We start from the raw sequence: 16,173 nt of genomic DNA on the forward strand, positions 1-16,173 counted from the left end.
GCAGAAGCAAGTGCTATGAAGCTCTTAAAAGTCCGAACCTTGAGCCCTATCCCAGACCTCCTGATTGTGAATCTCTAGTGGTGAGGTCTGAATTTAAAGAAGCAAAAACATTGCACAGATGATTCTGCTGTGCATACAGGGCTGAGAACTGCTGTTTGTTTTTAAAAAAATTATACATTTGCTGTTGGGACTCTTTTTATTACTAAATTTATTGTTGGTGCTCTCGATTTAGAGGTTGCGTTGCCTACCCAAAGTTGTTAACTATTGGACTCTTTTCTTTGTAATGAACTCTGATTACCTCAGGGATGTAGGTTTGATATGTTGTATATATGGGGAAATAAGGTAGCCTGGAAACTGTCTTAGCAGCAAGATCTGACTTCACTTCCTAGATCACTTGTGTGGTGTCCCTTAACCTCTCAGACTGTTTTCTCATCTGTAAAAAGATGACATAACAAACATAGTATTTATGGAAGTGCTTTCTAAACTGTAATTTTCTGATTAATATTAATGATTATTTAAAAATATTGGTAGTGTTGAAGCAGCTTTAATTTCTCATGCAGGCAGAGGATTGGAAGGTTCCTAGACAGTGTGCTGCTTATATGGAGGCAATGGTCATTGGCCTGTTTATTAAATAAGATAATTAATCAAAGCCATACTCTGGTCATCAGAAGCCCCCCCTCCCCCCAGTTTTATGGGAATGCAATATTTAAGAATAAAATAAATGTTGAGGGCCAGCCCCAGTGGCCTAGTGGTTAAGTTTGGCACACTCTGCTTCAGCGGCCTGGGTTTAGTTCCCAGGCGTGGACCTACACCACTCATCTGTCAGTGGCCATGCTGTGGTGGCAGCTCACATAAAAAAAGGGAGGGGGGAAGATTGGCAGTGGATGTTAGCTCAGGGTGAATCTTCCTCAGCAAAAAAAAAAAAATTGAAACATGTTTTCTTTGTGTTATATAACTTATCTCTTTGTCATTCGGTATAATTGGACTAAATTGTTTCAATGATTTAAAACTGTATTCTGATGCTGGGTTGGCAAACTCTTTATTCTACCTAAGGTAGAAAGTGGGCCTACCTTATTATAAATAAGGAAAAGAGGCAAATTCAGGCCCTCCTGTGGGTGTCAAACCTAAGAAGGTTTTTCCCCCACTAAATTGATTCTGTGTATATTTAGGAGCCTTTCATTCTTTTATCATGGAACTCGAATATGATTTTTTTTTTGGTGGACACTTAATTAGAAAATTCCTCATCTGCTAGCATTCTATAATTTTTTTTAAGCATTTGAAATGTATTAATAGCCTTCTTTTAATATTCTCTTCTTTCTCTTTAATTCCCCTAACACCTAGTATGTTAATCTTACTGATTTGACAGGTAAAGAGAATAAAACTACTTAACAAATATACTCACACAAATATATTTTTAATTTTGGGAATTTTATTTATTAAAAAAATTTTTTTCTAAGTCAGTCTCTTCTCTGCTGGCTAGAAATTAACTTTGGCTAACTAGCATTGGTTGAACTTCCAGCAATGGAATGATCTTTGTATTTCCATAGAATATCATATGGCTAGTGTTGTGAAGTTAAAAGTTAGCTCTAATCTTAGAAAGCACTGGGTGGGAATCAGATTAATTGAATTCTGTAGAATTGTGTACTTGTCTGAACTGCATATCTAGTTTTTTAAAATGAAATTGTAACTTTTTGAAGAATCACTGAAGTTGCTTTTTCCCCTCTCCAAAATTTTAGGCCCACCCAAAATACTTGAGTTGTATTGCAATCAGCTGTTTTTTCTTAGCTGCCAAGACTGTTGAGGAGGATGAGGTAAATATTTTCCTTTAATGATTAGTCGTGTCTCTTCCTTGAAATTTTCTCTCCATTTATTAACTTTCTGTTTACCAAAACAAAAATTGAAAATGAGTTTATTTTTTTCTGTCCTTTGCTCCCTTCCCGGTTCCCCTTTGCTTTATATAGAGAATTCCAGTACTGAAGGTGTTGGCAAGAGACAGTTTCTGTGGATGTTCTTCATCCGAAATTCTGAGGATGGAGAGAATTATTCTGGATAAGTTGAACTGGGATCTTCACACAGCCACACCATTGGATTTTCTTCACATTGTAAATATACTTGAAGTATTTTAGTTTCTTATTTGAATATGTAGTCCTATTTTAGTAACTTGAAAAGTAAATTGCTCATTTCTTTTCTTCTGATTTTTAGGAAAATTAGTGCATTTAGCCAAGGAAAAATTAGAAATTAGGATATATGTCAAATCACTGAAGCTAAAATTGCAAACTTAGAAAGAATGTTACAACTATTTCTGTATATAATTTATCTAGACATTTAAGTAAAACTAGAATGTTGTTCTCGTGATGTTTTTTTTTTTCAGTTTCATGCCATTGCAGTGTCAGCTAGGCCTCAGTTACTTTTCAGTTTGCCCAAACTGAGCCCATCTCAACATTTGTCAGTCCTTACCAAGCAACTACTTCATTGTATGGCCTGCAACCAACTTCTGCAATTCAAAGGATCCATGCTTGCTCTGGCCATGGTTAGTTTGGAAATGGAGAAACTCATTCCTGATTGGCTTCCTCTTACAATTGAACTGCTTCAGAAAGCACAGGTAGGTGTCAGTCTAATTTAATAGTGTTCATTTTAAGTTTATCTCTTACTGGGATACATAGGGTTACCAGATGGTAATAAAACTTGAGAGTTTCTCATCTTGTAATGGCAAACAGATTTTGTGTTTTGCTGCGAAAGATTCACTCTGAGCTAACATCTGTTGCCAATCTTCCTCTTCTTTTTTTGCCCCCTCCCCAAAGCCCCAGCACGTGGTTGTATATTCTAGTTGTAGATCCTTCTAGTTCTTCTATCTGAGCTGCTGCCACAGCATGGCTGCTGACAGATGAGTGATGTGCTTCCGTGCCTAGGAACCAAACCCAGGCCACTGAAGCAGAGAGCGCCGGATTTTAACCACTGGCTATCAGGGCTGGCTTGGCAAACTGTTTTTAAGAGTAGACAAGATTAAAGTAGTATGCTCTTTAAATTTATGGGCTAGATGTCTTTTTTCCTCTTGTAAGAGTTAGATAGTATTTTCTTGATTCTTTTTAACCCTTCTAGATTACTTAAAATCTTTAAGAATCTTGGAAAATTAGTAAGATTTTCTATAATATATTTTCCTTAAGTTTTGTATAAAGAACCTTCCTGGCTACATTTATAGGTTTCATTATAGTACTTCAGTACTTTACTCTTTATAAAAAATACGTCAAAAACATAAATTGCAAGAAATTGCTGTTTAGACAAGCAAATAATTTATCATCAGATAGAAAGTGAAGTATTTGTACCAGACTTTGGCAAGTAGAAACTGTCTTTCTGAGAGGTTTTGTCCTGGTAGTTCCTGTTATTGCCTGAGATTAGTCTATAACTTGCAAATTGGTATAAGATGTTATAGGTCAGTTAAATTCTTGTCAGTCATCTATATTAAATGTAAGAGTTTAGTGGAAAAAAATCTCATTAAAATGCAAAGTTAGTAATGGTGCCAAATATGTGAGCAGCTATTCATGTCACCAAATAGAACATGCACGTTTACATCTGCTGCAAACTGTACTCCTCTGCCAACTGAGTCCATAAAAGACGTATGAACCTACTTTCCCTTTATGTGTCCCTATTTATTCTCATTTGGCAGTCTTTCTGATTTATTTTATTTAGAGAAAAGACCTTTTAATTCTGAGCTTAGAAACATTTTGTTTTTAAACAAACTAATTTAGAATGAACTAATTTTAGCAAAGAGCTGCAGTTACTGAACTAATAAAACGTATAGAAGAATACTAAAAAGAAAAGAGAATAATACTTGAATTTGGTAAGATACTTTGAATTTTCTAAGATCATTATAATTGATGATCTTATAGATGTGAGCTGTAAAAGTTAGCAGACATATAAGTACCACCTCAGTGCTACCTCTCAGCTCTGAGAATTTCACACCCTAGTTTGAACAGAGTAGGGCTTGAGAGTCTTTTATTTAAAAGGATGAGGATCAGAGCAGTATTCAGCTAGAGCCGCATCCCTCTTCTGTGTGCTTTGTTCCACTGTTTTTAGCATGGCTTAGCTTGTTCTATATCCCTGGGACATAGGATGTTAGTGTAACACAGGCTGTTTCTCCTTTACAAGGGAGATAGTTTCTTTTAATAGCATATCTTAGGTGAAATAATTGAGAAGTATTTCTTTTCATTGAAATAAATCTTATAATGAAAATAAACCCTAGGAGATAGTTGCTAATGAGAATTTTTAGAAACTATCATAGACCACCCAACTTAGCCCAACTAGGGTGTTAGAAAGTCAAGTCAAATATTAATCATTTACATTGGACTGTGGAAGTAGAGGAAGAGACATTAACAGAAAACCTCCTACGTTATGTTTTTTATTTTTTTATTGGAACAAATGACATATCTCTAAATGTCTCCTGACTTGGTCTCTGTGCCTATTCCCAAGCTAGTACAGAGAAAATTTGCTATATGAAGCGTTACTGTCACAGAGAAAGGACAGACTTTGAAGCATAAGTAATAAGAATGTTGTAAATAGCACATGTATTCCCTAGCTTGAAGGGCTTGTTCTCTACTGAAGAATACTGGAGAATTGCTTACTCTCTTTCATAAGTCTTGTGGTGCTAGAAGAAGAAAGTGTTCACTGAAACTTGTTTTTCCCCCCTTTACTGAAGGAACATGATAAACTTAGAATTTGAAGGAATCTTCTTAGCAATCATTTTGTTCAACTCCTTTATTTTATAGCTGCAGTTCAGGGAACTTGGGACTTTCTCAGAGACTCACAGGGCTACTTAGTAGTAAAGAAGACTAAAAAGAACCAGTGCTTTTTCCATACCTCACAAACCTTAAAGATTCCAGTGCAGTGGTTTTCAGAGTTTCCTTTAGGACTTGAACCCTTCCTTCATCCCCAACAAAATCTTGTACCATACAATCCTGGAATACCACCTAGAAAAGTGTTACCTTGTAATATGTGTTTGGGGCAGAGACCTATTGGGTGCAGAGCCCTCTTCAACATGGCCTCTTCCCTTGCGCAAGCTGTTTGGGCATAGTTTGAAAACCACTGTTCCATTCTCTTATATACATATATAAATAGTTATATTCCACAAACATTTATTGAGAAATCTATGATCTAAGGCACTGAGGATACAGTGATTCTAAAAAAAAAAAAAAAAAGTCTCTTCCCCATGTAGCCAAATTATAATGGGGAAGAAAGTTAAAAACAAGTAAGGTCATCAAACTTCAGAGACTTAGGGACTTGGTCTCAGCAGTTCTCTAAAACCAATTTGGACTGGTGGCTAACCCTTATGGCCCAAACCTGGGTGGCTTCTGATTTTTCAAGACTCAGTTGTCTGCTAAGTTTACCTTTCTTAGGTAGGAACACCAGCTCTAATATCTTTGTAATTAGACCTGAGATTAGGTCATAGTAATATCAGATATTCCCCCTGGATTTCTAGTTCTAGTATAAATTCTTGCTTCAGATTGGTGAGATCATGCCAGAATTACTTCTGCCATGTTTCCCAGTGTCCTGGTTTGAGAGGACTGCCAATGGTCCATCACAGACATCTCATGCTGTGAGGGGGCCACCATCATGAGCTCTGTGTAAGTTCCTTCTGGACTTCAAAGTACAGTGAGTGTTCCCTGTTTGAAAGACAAGCTTCCTCTTGTCCCTCCTCCTTTCCCCCCCTGCCTCTCATAGTTCTTGTGCTACCTGTTGGTCACCATTCTGGGGTGGCTAAACTCTCTTCTTACCTCTCTCATGGCTCTACTTCTGTGGCTTTACTTACGTCCTCTTCTTTTTAACTGATAATCTCAGGATTTTAACTGAGATTAGTGTGGTGATCTCCCTAGTCCCTAGCCAGGCAGTCGTGAAAGTAGATGTTGCTTGCTATGGTATAGTTTAAAACTAGAGTTAAAGAAGCAGACCGTCGGAGCCACCAGGGTCTCCCAGTTCTTCTCGAAGGTGCCTAAGATCAGACTACTGCAGTAGATATTTTTAGTGCTTTGTGCTATCCACCAAACCTGGATCAGTCTGAACCTATCATTTATGTCATGCTCTTCTGGCCCCTTCCCATCAGTAACCTATTTGGGTGTCTGCTCTGTAAACTTTCAATGGTATTTGCCCCACCTTCCTTGGTGAGCTAAATTATAGTTATGTTTGTTTTTCTAGCAAGGGATACTTAAAAATGGTTACTGTATTTGAATTTGGGGAGATAGTCATGAAAAATAACAATAAATATTCCCTTCACACAATTCGAACGAGTTCATTTTGAAACTTTTTATAATGGTTTCATTAGAGGACTTGTGTCTAAAGATGTAGTAATTACAATATATGTGCTTCTTTTGTTTCCTCCACTGGATCTCAACAAGGGTCATATTATTTTGTTCTAAGAACAAATTCAGGTTGTATTAGATTAGAAGGAATTTATTTTGATGTTATTTCAGACAGAGGACTTGGGTGGAAGTAGAGTTCACATATATGGTATTGGTTTGAATAATCTCCAGTGTCTTTCTAGGTGTATCATTTTCTGCCAGTCCTCACCTCTAAAATATAACTCCTTATTTACTTACTTTTTTTTTTTTACAGAGAAAGATTATAGTGATGTAATAGTCTTCCTTTTACTTGAAATACATATGTCTTTTTTCAGGATTCTGCTGTGGTACTATGCTCAATGACCAAGGCATTAGAATATTTGTGGTACTTTTAGTTTTCTAGGCCACTAAATATCATTCATTCGCTAAAGAACAGTTCATTAAACTAGGTACTTAGTTTTTAGAAATAATTTTTATGCTGTAGCCTCCTTTTCACATCCCAATTTGTTTCATTTTTATTACCTCTCTTTTGTAGGCTTCTTGAAGTGTTGGCTAGGGTACCAATTGTCTTAAAGAATTTTGAAGCCCCATCTCTCTTCCAAGTGCTTTATTCTACTGTTCTTAGCATGTGTCAGCTTGTTCTACAACTCTGGGACATGATAAGACCAAGCCTATGGTTGTAAGCTTGATAGTTGGGGACTATCTTAAGTATTAGGTAATTTTTTTCTTTAAGGGAAGAGAAGAAATTCTAATACTAGTTAATAGTATCTTACCCATAGGGTGTTATCCAGTGTCTTTCAAACTAGAAAGAAAATTAGTGAACCAAATTGGTACTTGGTAAAATGGTAAAAATTAAAATAACGGTCATTTTCACATATTGTTTCTGACAAATTCAGGCATTTTTACATTTGTACTACATGATGACTAACACCAACCTTTCATCCTTTTTTCCACTGATACTTTCCTGGGTAACAAGTAATGAATATATTTAGAGATAAAAATAATTTTGTGACCAAATGTGTTCTTGCAGGATATGTTATTTTCCTTTATTTTCTCTGTGGTATTGCAGACAGTCATGCTGCATGCTGCAGGTTATATAGATATGAAAAAGACTTGGTTAAGAAATGTCCAAAAATACTTATGAAATACACAAGACTGAAAAGTGATCCCAGATAGTTAAATAGTCAAAGTAGGCTCCCTGGAGGTGGTGGCAGTTAGCCAGACCTGGAAGGAATCGGTAATACAATTTCAACAGGTAGAAGCAGGATGAGCAAGGGTAAAGTAGGAAAGGGCAAGACTTGTGCAGAATGGAGAGAGGGCCTGTTTGGCAGGAGGGTAGAGCGCAAATTGGGATATGCTAGGAAAGAAGGCTGGGGTCAGATTGTGGAGAGGCTTGTTAATATCAAGCTAAAGAGGTTAGCCTATTTCTGGTAGGCATTGGGGTGCCACTAAAGAAATTTGAATAGGGGAGAAATACATGTTGCTAGAAGAAGATTATTTTGACTAGAGCTATAATTACAGGGAAAGTAGGGCAGAGAGACTATTTCCTTACCACAGGTAAGATTTTGAAGGCCTTCACTGTACAGTCATTGTGCTAGAAACTCAGGGAATAAAAATAAATACAATGCTTACCTCTTGGATCTTGTAGTCTATAATGGAAAAGCTTAAATGGTTAGATTATTTTAATGTGGTAAAGAGGATGACAAGTTGATATGGAAACAGATGACTCCGGAATTTGGATCTGTAGGGGGCTGGAGGGAGTCGAGGGTGGCTTCAGAAAGAATTGACACCTGAACTATTCTGATAAGGAATTGTTGAAAGCCCCAAATTTTGAAAAAAATTAGTAAAACCATTTCTTCCTAGTGTTGTCAACCCTATTTTCTATAAAAATATAACTTGTCAAAAGTTTTAAAAACAAAATACTTAAATTGTTCTAAATTCTTAGCCAGACAGCCTTCTCCATCCCTTATTTAAATTTTATTGTTGTTGTTTGTCTTTGGCTTCCTTAAATTCTTAATGAATTTTGTCTTTATTTGTACTTTGGTCTTCACTGAAAAGATTAGAAGAGGCAAAGAGGGTGAGGTGAAAAGCCTTCTAGACGGGGGAAGAGACTGAACAAAAGCAGATGTTGGATATATAGCAGTGTACAAAAGAGAGTAGTTTCTGCTTTCATGAAGATATCCAGCATACAACTGCAAATGTGAGTTCAAGTTCCAAAGAGATTTATATTAGAAATACAGATGTGGACATAATTCCTAAGAAGATGGATATGCTGGAGGCATAGATGAGTTTGAGATAGAAGATGTGGGGAGAGAAAAGAAAGCTAGGAGGACAAAGGGCACAGGGAGGAATAGTGGCCAGCAAAGATGACAGAGCAGCCTATATTAAATAAATTATCAACTTTGTGCTTTTTTCTCCCCTGGCCCAGATGGAGAGCTCCCAGCTGATCCACTGTCGGGAGCTTGTGGCACATCACCTCTCTACTCTGCAGTCTTCCCTGCCTCTAAATTCCGTTTATGTCTACCGTCCCCTCAAGCACACCCTGGTGACCTGTGACAAAGGAGTGTTCAGATTACATCCCTCCTCTGTCCCAGGCCCAGATTTCTCCAAGGACAACAGCAAACCAGAAGTGCCAGTCAGAGGTACAGCAGCCTTCTACCATCATCTCCCAGCTGCTGGTGGGTGCAAGCATACCTCTGCTAAACGCAAAGTAGAGGAAATGGAAGTGGATGACTTCTACGATGGAATCAAACGGCTCTATAATGAAGATAATGCTTCTGAAAATGTGGGGTCTGTGTGTGGCACTGATTTATCAAGGCAAGAGGGACATCCTTCCCCTTGTCCACCTTTGCAGCCTGTTTCTGTCATGTAGCTTCAGGTGTTACCTTCAAGTACAAACTAAGGTAGACTACTCTGGGAATGGGAACATGGAAAACCAGGAAAGGCTATATAAATGTATATACCTTTTCAGGCTGATTTGAAGTGAGCCAGAAAGAAAAAAAACCTGTTTCCTTGTGTGGGTAATTATAAATCAACATTATTTAAGCACTTAAAGACCAAAAAAAAAGTGTAAAATTCAGAAGATCCCCAATTTTTTTTGACATAAAAAATTTTTGTAGTGTTGGTCAGTTCCACATTTTTCTCTGATAAAATGTAATGTAGATTGCCCGTGTCAAAAACTCACATTCAATATTTTTTTTGAAGTTTCAAAATTCATAGCTAGCAAACCCTGTCCCCAGCCTCCTGATTTAAATTTCCTCTTGCTTTTTGCTTGTTTCTTCATTGAATACTTAATGAATTTTATGCATGTTGATCTATAGCCTGATTTCCACTGATTAGAAAACCCTCAGAATTATTTTTTAGCAATTTAGTGAACAGATTATTTCAGTGTGACAGCCATGTTTAATCTGTGATTCAAATTCAGATTAATCTGAAAAGGGTACTTCAAAATTGCCCCATATGAATCAGAGGTGTTAATAGAAGGACTCATATTACCACATTGATTTTTGTGTTTATCTCCTTTCAGTTTCTAGAGTTTGGAAACAAAATTGGTTTCATTTTTGTTTATCTTAAAGTGGAGCTTAAAAGTAGTATGTAATTAGGACACACTCAGATTTGTTGAAAGCATTTTTGACATTTGTATAAAAGAATTTGTGATAAAGTTAATATATCCAGGTGCTCACCAAAGAAACATGTAACAACTAAAATTAGATTTTTTTTTTGTAACTAATCTGTTTTCACTCATTCACTCATTTGTAATCGGTAGAAGAGACTGTCTAGATGTTGGAGCAGCTCTGTGATTTGAGTCTGTAACATGTAATAACTGAATTCAGTACCCTAGTTTTATGTTAAGCTATTAGGATTTTCTCGATAAAAGTTCCTCCTACCTCCCCAGCCTACCTATATTCTCTTCATGACTTCTGGATCCCGGGCTCCCTGTGCAGTCTGAAGAAGGTATTGCAGGTCAGAACCATGTACTGATGATGAAAGCCTCTGGTAGCAATAAACGTTGTCCTTAACCTTTGTATCTTGTAACTTTTTTCTGCTTGTGAAGAAGTGCAAGTTCCTGATTGCTTAGGTGCTGCTATTTCAACTGTAGAAAACAGTAAAAATCCTAAGACTGTGCTTACAGAAAATAAAATATGAAAAAAAAAGGGGATTTAAATGTGACTGAGGGATGTAGGTTTTGACGTAAGAATTTTCCCTTTATACTGTTTTCTCACTGCTGGACTGTGGACCTTCCAAACAGTGAATTTTCATCTTAATGGAACTGTTTGTGAGGGCAGGCACAGACCCATATCTAGATAATGTGTCCTTTTTAACCCACTGATTTTGTTGTTTAGCAGAGCAAGAGTATTCTCAGGTCAACATCTGACTTTTTTGAAATTCTTGGAGGGTTGGCTACCTACCTACTTAGGACCTTACAAAGTAATCAAAGGAGAAACTTTTAGTTACCTGTAAGTGCAGGGAGTGGGAGGGAAGATAAAAGAATGAACTGTTTTTGGGTAAAGATAGTAAGAGGCTGGCTTTGCAGATACATGTTAAAAAATCCCACTCATCCTAGACATCATTTGGTTCTGTTTCTTAATTTCTCCTGACGTCTGGGGAGCTCCAGGAAGTCTACATGTTCATCATTTGTGTAAAATAAATGGCACTCAGTCCCCCCACCTCCACTTAACAGATAATGAACATTTTTATTATGTAGAAAGCTAAAGATAAAATTGAGTCTAGGGTCAGAATATTTCATTTGTAGTCCAGTAGCTACAGATTGAACAGAAGTTAGAGGACAATAAGATTTTAGTACTTCATCTTGAGGTGTTCTAATCTTATCAGAAATTGATGGTGAATCAGTTTGGAACATAGTATTGTTTTCATGGAAAACTGAAGTGGGATGGTTGGGCTGCTAGCCCCCATGCCTCAAAGCTTATTTAACCCATAGCTCAATTAAACGATAGCACTTTGGAGACCAGACCCTCCTGAACACCCTTTCAGTTCTCGCTCCGCCACTGTCCAGAGATCTGAGCTATCATGGGCTCTTGGAGAACGTTGGCTCTGAGGGGTCTGAACTCATGGATTGAGACAGAAAAAGCACAATATTCTTGAACAGTGTGGAACTTTTCTTTAAGAATGTTCCTGCTGTTAAATTGGATTTTGTTGTACTTGAAACTATTCTCATTAGTTTGTCCCAAGTTACTTGTCTTAAATCTTGGCATCACATCACAAACTATTCTCTTCCATAGTTTGGAAACTTGAGCTTTATGGGTCATAACTGTCTGGTGCCTCCTGGTGGTTAGAAAACCTATCATTCCATGAAGCCTCCGCAGAGGCAAGGGAATAAACTGGACAGGCATAAATTAGTTACTCTCTAATCTTCTATTCAACAGAAAAAGTGAAAGTGTATGCTCTGGCTCTTGAAGATCAGACTGGCAGAAGCTAAATGTTCACTTCTTCTCTTTGCAAGATTGGTATGAAGTTGGTTATGTGTGGAAAACTGAATTTTTTTTCTCCAGAAGATGTCTTATATTATTAGTGTGGAGGGAGAAGCGGGTGCTGGGAAGGGGGAGTCCTCCCAAATGCCAGTAAAAAATCAGATATAACCAATTTGTCAGAAATGTTCCTGACACTGTGCCTTAGGTTCTGAAGAAGCTGGAGCAGAGCTCTTCCCTCAGCCAAGCTCATGAGAATCTGAATTTGATCAAATGCCAGCACTGTTGACCTTATTTTGTTACACAACAGTAGGGCAGTAGAAAAGCATAGGCCCAGTAACTGGTCTGTTTTTTCAGAAACAGCTTATTATTTTGTTTGGCAAGAGGACACTCCAGAATGAAGGGCAACCTTAAGCAAGCAACCACTGAAAAGCAATTGGGTGGGGAGGGGCCCTTTTGCTTTTCAGAATACAATCTTCAGCAATTTAGCATAGAAAGGGTTTACCTACTCTTTTACTCCAAATATTTGCTGTGCTTATGAGGTATACAGAGACAAGTGCAATTCATAGTGCATCCCCAACACCTAATGTAGGCCTGGTGGAGTATATAAAATACAGTATTTGGAAAGAGGGAGAGAGGAAGCAGGTGAGGAAATTGGATGGATGGATGGATGTGAAGAAAGGGCGAGGAGAGCTAGAATGGCAACTCTTCAGAGTTCGAGAAGCATTGTGCAGAGACTGCATGATTAAGCTGAGCTCTTTGTAGAATTGTTATTCCACACCGTCCGCCTGTACACACATTTTTTGTGTGTGTGGGACAGAGACCAACCTTGTTATAATAGTGTCTGCCTTTTCTAATCTAGATGGCATAATTTTGAAAGGTAAGTTTCCACAGCAGACCAAAATGCCATTCAACTTGCAGCACTCCAGGTAGCTGATTTGAGGCAGATGTGACATCTTATCAACCAAAAGATCTCATTTATATACAGCTACTTGTCAGTAGGAAGGTTGGAAAGGGAGGTGAGTGGATACCTAGGCTCACAATTAGTCTCTTCAAATTAACATTCAGTCCCTTCACCGGCCCTGGGGGTGCCAGGTGCTTGCTAGATATTGCTCTGAAAGCCAGATGGTGTCACTCACAAGGACTAAATACCATGGTTTTAAGATTTCAAGTACAAGGATCTTCAAAGTGAGCCACATTGCCCTCACTGTCAGTCTCCAGGGCAAAGATGACAGTCACCTGCAAAGCAAAAGGTTTTGTGTGGAAACGTCATTTAAATACAGTGAAAATTATGTACTTAGTTTTTCAGATACCCAGAATGGTTTACCCATAAGCTGGGCCAATGATAGGCAGAAAACATAACTAAAATAACTAAGAAGGAAGTTTAATTTGATAGGTACCGTTGGGAAAAAAAGTTTGGTTAAGCATATTGGGAAGATGACCTGGTTTTCATCTGTCCCAGCTCAGTGCCTACTGATTCTGAAGATGGGATCTCTCCTTTATATTTGTGCTGTGCCAATCTCAAGTAGACCACCTAGGCTAGACTAAACTTGTAGCAATAAGGCAGAATCTGTATCTGAAATCAAGTAATGTTTTTAAAGATTGAATGAGAAAGCCTGTTACCAATGGAAATAGGTTCAGATGGCTCCACTGTCCTTGCTTTTCCACAATGTAGCTAGGGATAAGCAAATAACTTTTATTATTGATGACAATTAGCCGCGGGGTGGTTTCATATCTCTTTCTTAGTTGGTCAGCCAGGAAAACCTGAGAACCTACCAGTTTTACCAATATTTGAGGAAAGGAACCACCTGAAGTAAAATGCCAAGTCAATGGAGAGATGGCAGCGCACTTGACTAGTGGTGTCTGTGCTCAGCTTTCCCTGGGTAACTGAACAGAGGCCAACCTACTTAGAATAGTCTGTTCCTCTACCCCTTCTCATTAAGATGATTACTATTACATGTCCTGTAACCTGAGGATTAAAAGGGGGGAAAAAAGGGAATAGCAATAATAGACTACACATTGCCCTACTTAAAAAAAAAAAATACTGCCTAATTCGATGTTTGAATATCGCACAAAAAATGTCTTTACAACTTGATGCAAAATTTGTTTTCAAAATGAGTGATAGGGTAGTTAAAGTTGGTATTAAAATGTTAAAGAGTTTAAAAGTAAACCCAATTATTGTCCTTAGTGATTACAGTGGTTTCACACGATAGGATGCTTGTGTTTAACTTACAAAACTGATATGTCATGCTCTGGCATCAGTTAAGGAGTTGGTCCCCTCCCCCCAACCTCCCACCCCCAAACACTGGCCACATCACTGGCAGATTTCTTTCCTTACAGATTATAGTGTAGTATGGAAGGGATGGCTCTTAACTCTTGTATTTTGATAGTTTAGTGGCTCAGATGAATCCGACTTTATTGCATTGAGTAATAGTGTCCTTCTAGGTAAAGACAGCCTCTTGTCAGCATGCTCATTCAATTGCTCTAAACCACCTCTTTCCAAGAATCAAATGATTCAAGAGGCAGAGACTATTGCTTCATCATTTCACCATTCAACAGAAGCATATGTTACCATTCTTGATATAGAAGTGAACACTGCTAAGGATCTTCACCAAATGCAACTCATGTCATCAATAGTGTTTTCATGATCTTACCTACTATGGGGGCCGGAAAATGATGGAAATATGTAGACTATAGACAAGTAGTGAAATTAAAAGTTAACTTAAAATGCATGTTCATGCTTTAAAATAGAAATGAATTTGAAAATTGTCCCTTGACTATGAAAGCTGGCCCTAAGAGGTTACTGCTAATAAAGTAATCTAGCCCATCACACAGGTGAGCATTAGAAATCACAGATTCGGCTGGCAGAAGCATGTGTGTCTGTATGTGGGTCTATTTTAAGTGATTTCCGGCAGATTTTTTTTGCAGACATAGTGGAGAAAGCCACCTGGGAAGGCTGAGAAGACAATGTGAATCAGAACCATTGTTAATAACGCTGTTGTCTGGGACAGGATATGTACTTATTCAGGGTTCGTTTCCCATGGTCCAGGACACACAAACTCTGGAAACAAGGTAAAGCAGAGTTTCACAATAAATAAAAATCCAGGGATGGGTCAGAAAGTTATATTGCCTTTAAATATTGAGTCCCAAAGGCAGAAAAGTCATCTACCCAACCACTGGCACATTTTAAACATGAGTAAGACTTGTAGGTCAAAACCCCAGTGACAGCAAAGGGATGTTTTTGGTTGTATCTGAGATGAGGAGAGCATCTGAAATAGAATTTGGTGACTTAAACTTCACTTAAATTTCCCTTTGAGCTTAAAACTGGCAGAATTTTGATACCAAAACTAAATTCAAATAACCAATACATAATACAGAACTGGCTAACTGGATTTTTTTTTTTTTTTTCCAAAACAGAATCCCAAATCCAAAACAACTTATATCAGGGATGCAGGTAACAGAAAAAGAGTCAAATAAAAACAACAATGGTTCCTGAATTTAAAGGAAGGATGCCCACTTCTCTCTCTCTCAAGAGGCAGATGGTCAGCTGAAAAATAAAAACATTGTATCAATAGAACACTCCAAATAAAAACTGCAGCCATCTCTGTTCATGCAATATCAAATGTTTAAAAAAAAGAACCCCAAACTCAAAACAACCCACAAAAGTAACAAAAGGAAGGAAAATGTTGCCCAGATCTTATGACCTGATTGATGGTTGAGGGTCCTGATGGGCTTGTTGAGAATGTCGCTCATGGGACAGAGAGGTCTGGAGTTAACATGAGATCAAGTTTGTGGACCCTCGAGGTGGCGGCCACCTCAGATTAGGGTATATACTCTCTTCAGTCCGTGAATTCTTGGATCAGCAGCTTCAAGAACATGACAGCTAAGCAAGAGGATCCCAACATATGGCTACCTGGGGTCTTGGCCCAAGTTCTCTGTTTCACTCAATTTCCTTTTAAGTAGTAATATTAAGTATTACTGGTTTTGGTAGTGATAAGTCACTTTAGTAACCACTATGGGCAGTGGTTTGTAAACAGACATCGACAAATACAAACAGCAGTGCAATATTTGACCCAGACTTTAAAAGAATAGAAGGCGATGGTGGAAATGAGGTAACTCTTCCCCAACACGTGTGAACAGACAGCTCCTGCTCTTCTAATGCTCTATGTCCATTAGGAGAGAGTAGGGCTTGTCAACAGGATGGTTACATAAAGAAGAAGCTACAGAAGAGAAAAAAGAAAGGTTCAGATTCAAATTTGATTCTTAAAGTCTTAAAAAAAAAAAAAAAAAAAAACCAGGAGCATCTCTACAACAAACTGAAAGAAGAGCAGTGTGTCAGTTAAAAGGATGACTCCTTGAGCACAGGGTGGGGGTGGGGGTGGGACAGATGCAGCAGCAGCAGTGTTGGCACCAGAGGC

The 16,173-nt window shown here is 38.0% G+C and overlaps 2 protein-coding genes across 13 annotated transcripts in view; one reads left to right on the forward strand and one right to left on the reverse strand.

Annotated features, from left to right (window-relative positions):
• Positions 1 to 10,353, forward strand: part of CCNI (cyclin I) — a 32,340-nt gene extending 21,987 nt beyond the window's left edge. For all 5 annotated transcript variants that reach the window (XM_070614564.1, XM_070614567.1, XM_070614566.1 and 2 more), the window contains 4 exons: positions 1,737 to 1,811; positions 1,962 to 2,102; positions 2,372 to 2,602; positions 8,758 to 10,353. In XM_070614564.1, the coding sequence (XP_070470665.1) occupies positions 1,737 to 1,811; positions 1,962 to 2,102; positions 2,372 to 2,602; positions 8,758 to 9,201 (891 nt within the window). In that variant the 3' untranslated portion in view covers positions 9,202 to 10,353. The remainder of the gene's footprint in view (positions 1 to 1,736; positions 1,812 to 1,961; positions 2,103 to 2,371; positions 2,603 to 8,757) is intronic.
• A 4,782-nt stretch (positions 10,354 to 15,135) lies between these two features.
• Positions 15,136 to 16,173, reverse strand: part of SEPTIN11 (septin 11) — an 86,151-nt gene continuing 85,113 nt past the window's right edge. For 4 of the 8 annotated variants that reach the window (XR_544991.2, XM_008520822.2, XM_070614558.1 and 1 more), the window contains one exon: positions 15,136 to 15,302. Coding sequence is in view for 3 of the 8 variants with exons in the window: in XM_008520822.2 (XP_008519044.1) it covers positions 15,299 to 15,302 (4 nt within the window). In the remaining 5 variants the exon portion in view is untranslated. Of the gene's footprint in view, positions 15,976 to 16,173 lie in introns of all 8 variants that reach the window. The other 4 variants (XR_011538647.1, XM_008520821.2, XM_070614557.1 and 1 more) reach the window with 1 other exon arrangement.

Source organism: Equus przewalskii, chromosome 3 (genome assembly GCF_037783145.1).
Source record: "Equus przewalskii isolate Varuska chromosome 3, EquPr2, whole genome shotgun sequence".
Classification (NCBI taxonomy): domain Eukaryota; kingdom Metazoa; phylum Chordata; class Mammalia; order Perissodactyla; family Equidae; genus Equus; species Equus przewalskii.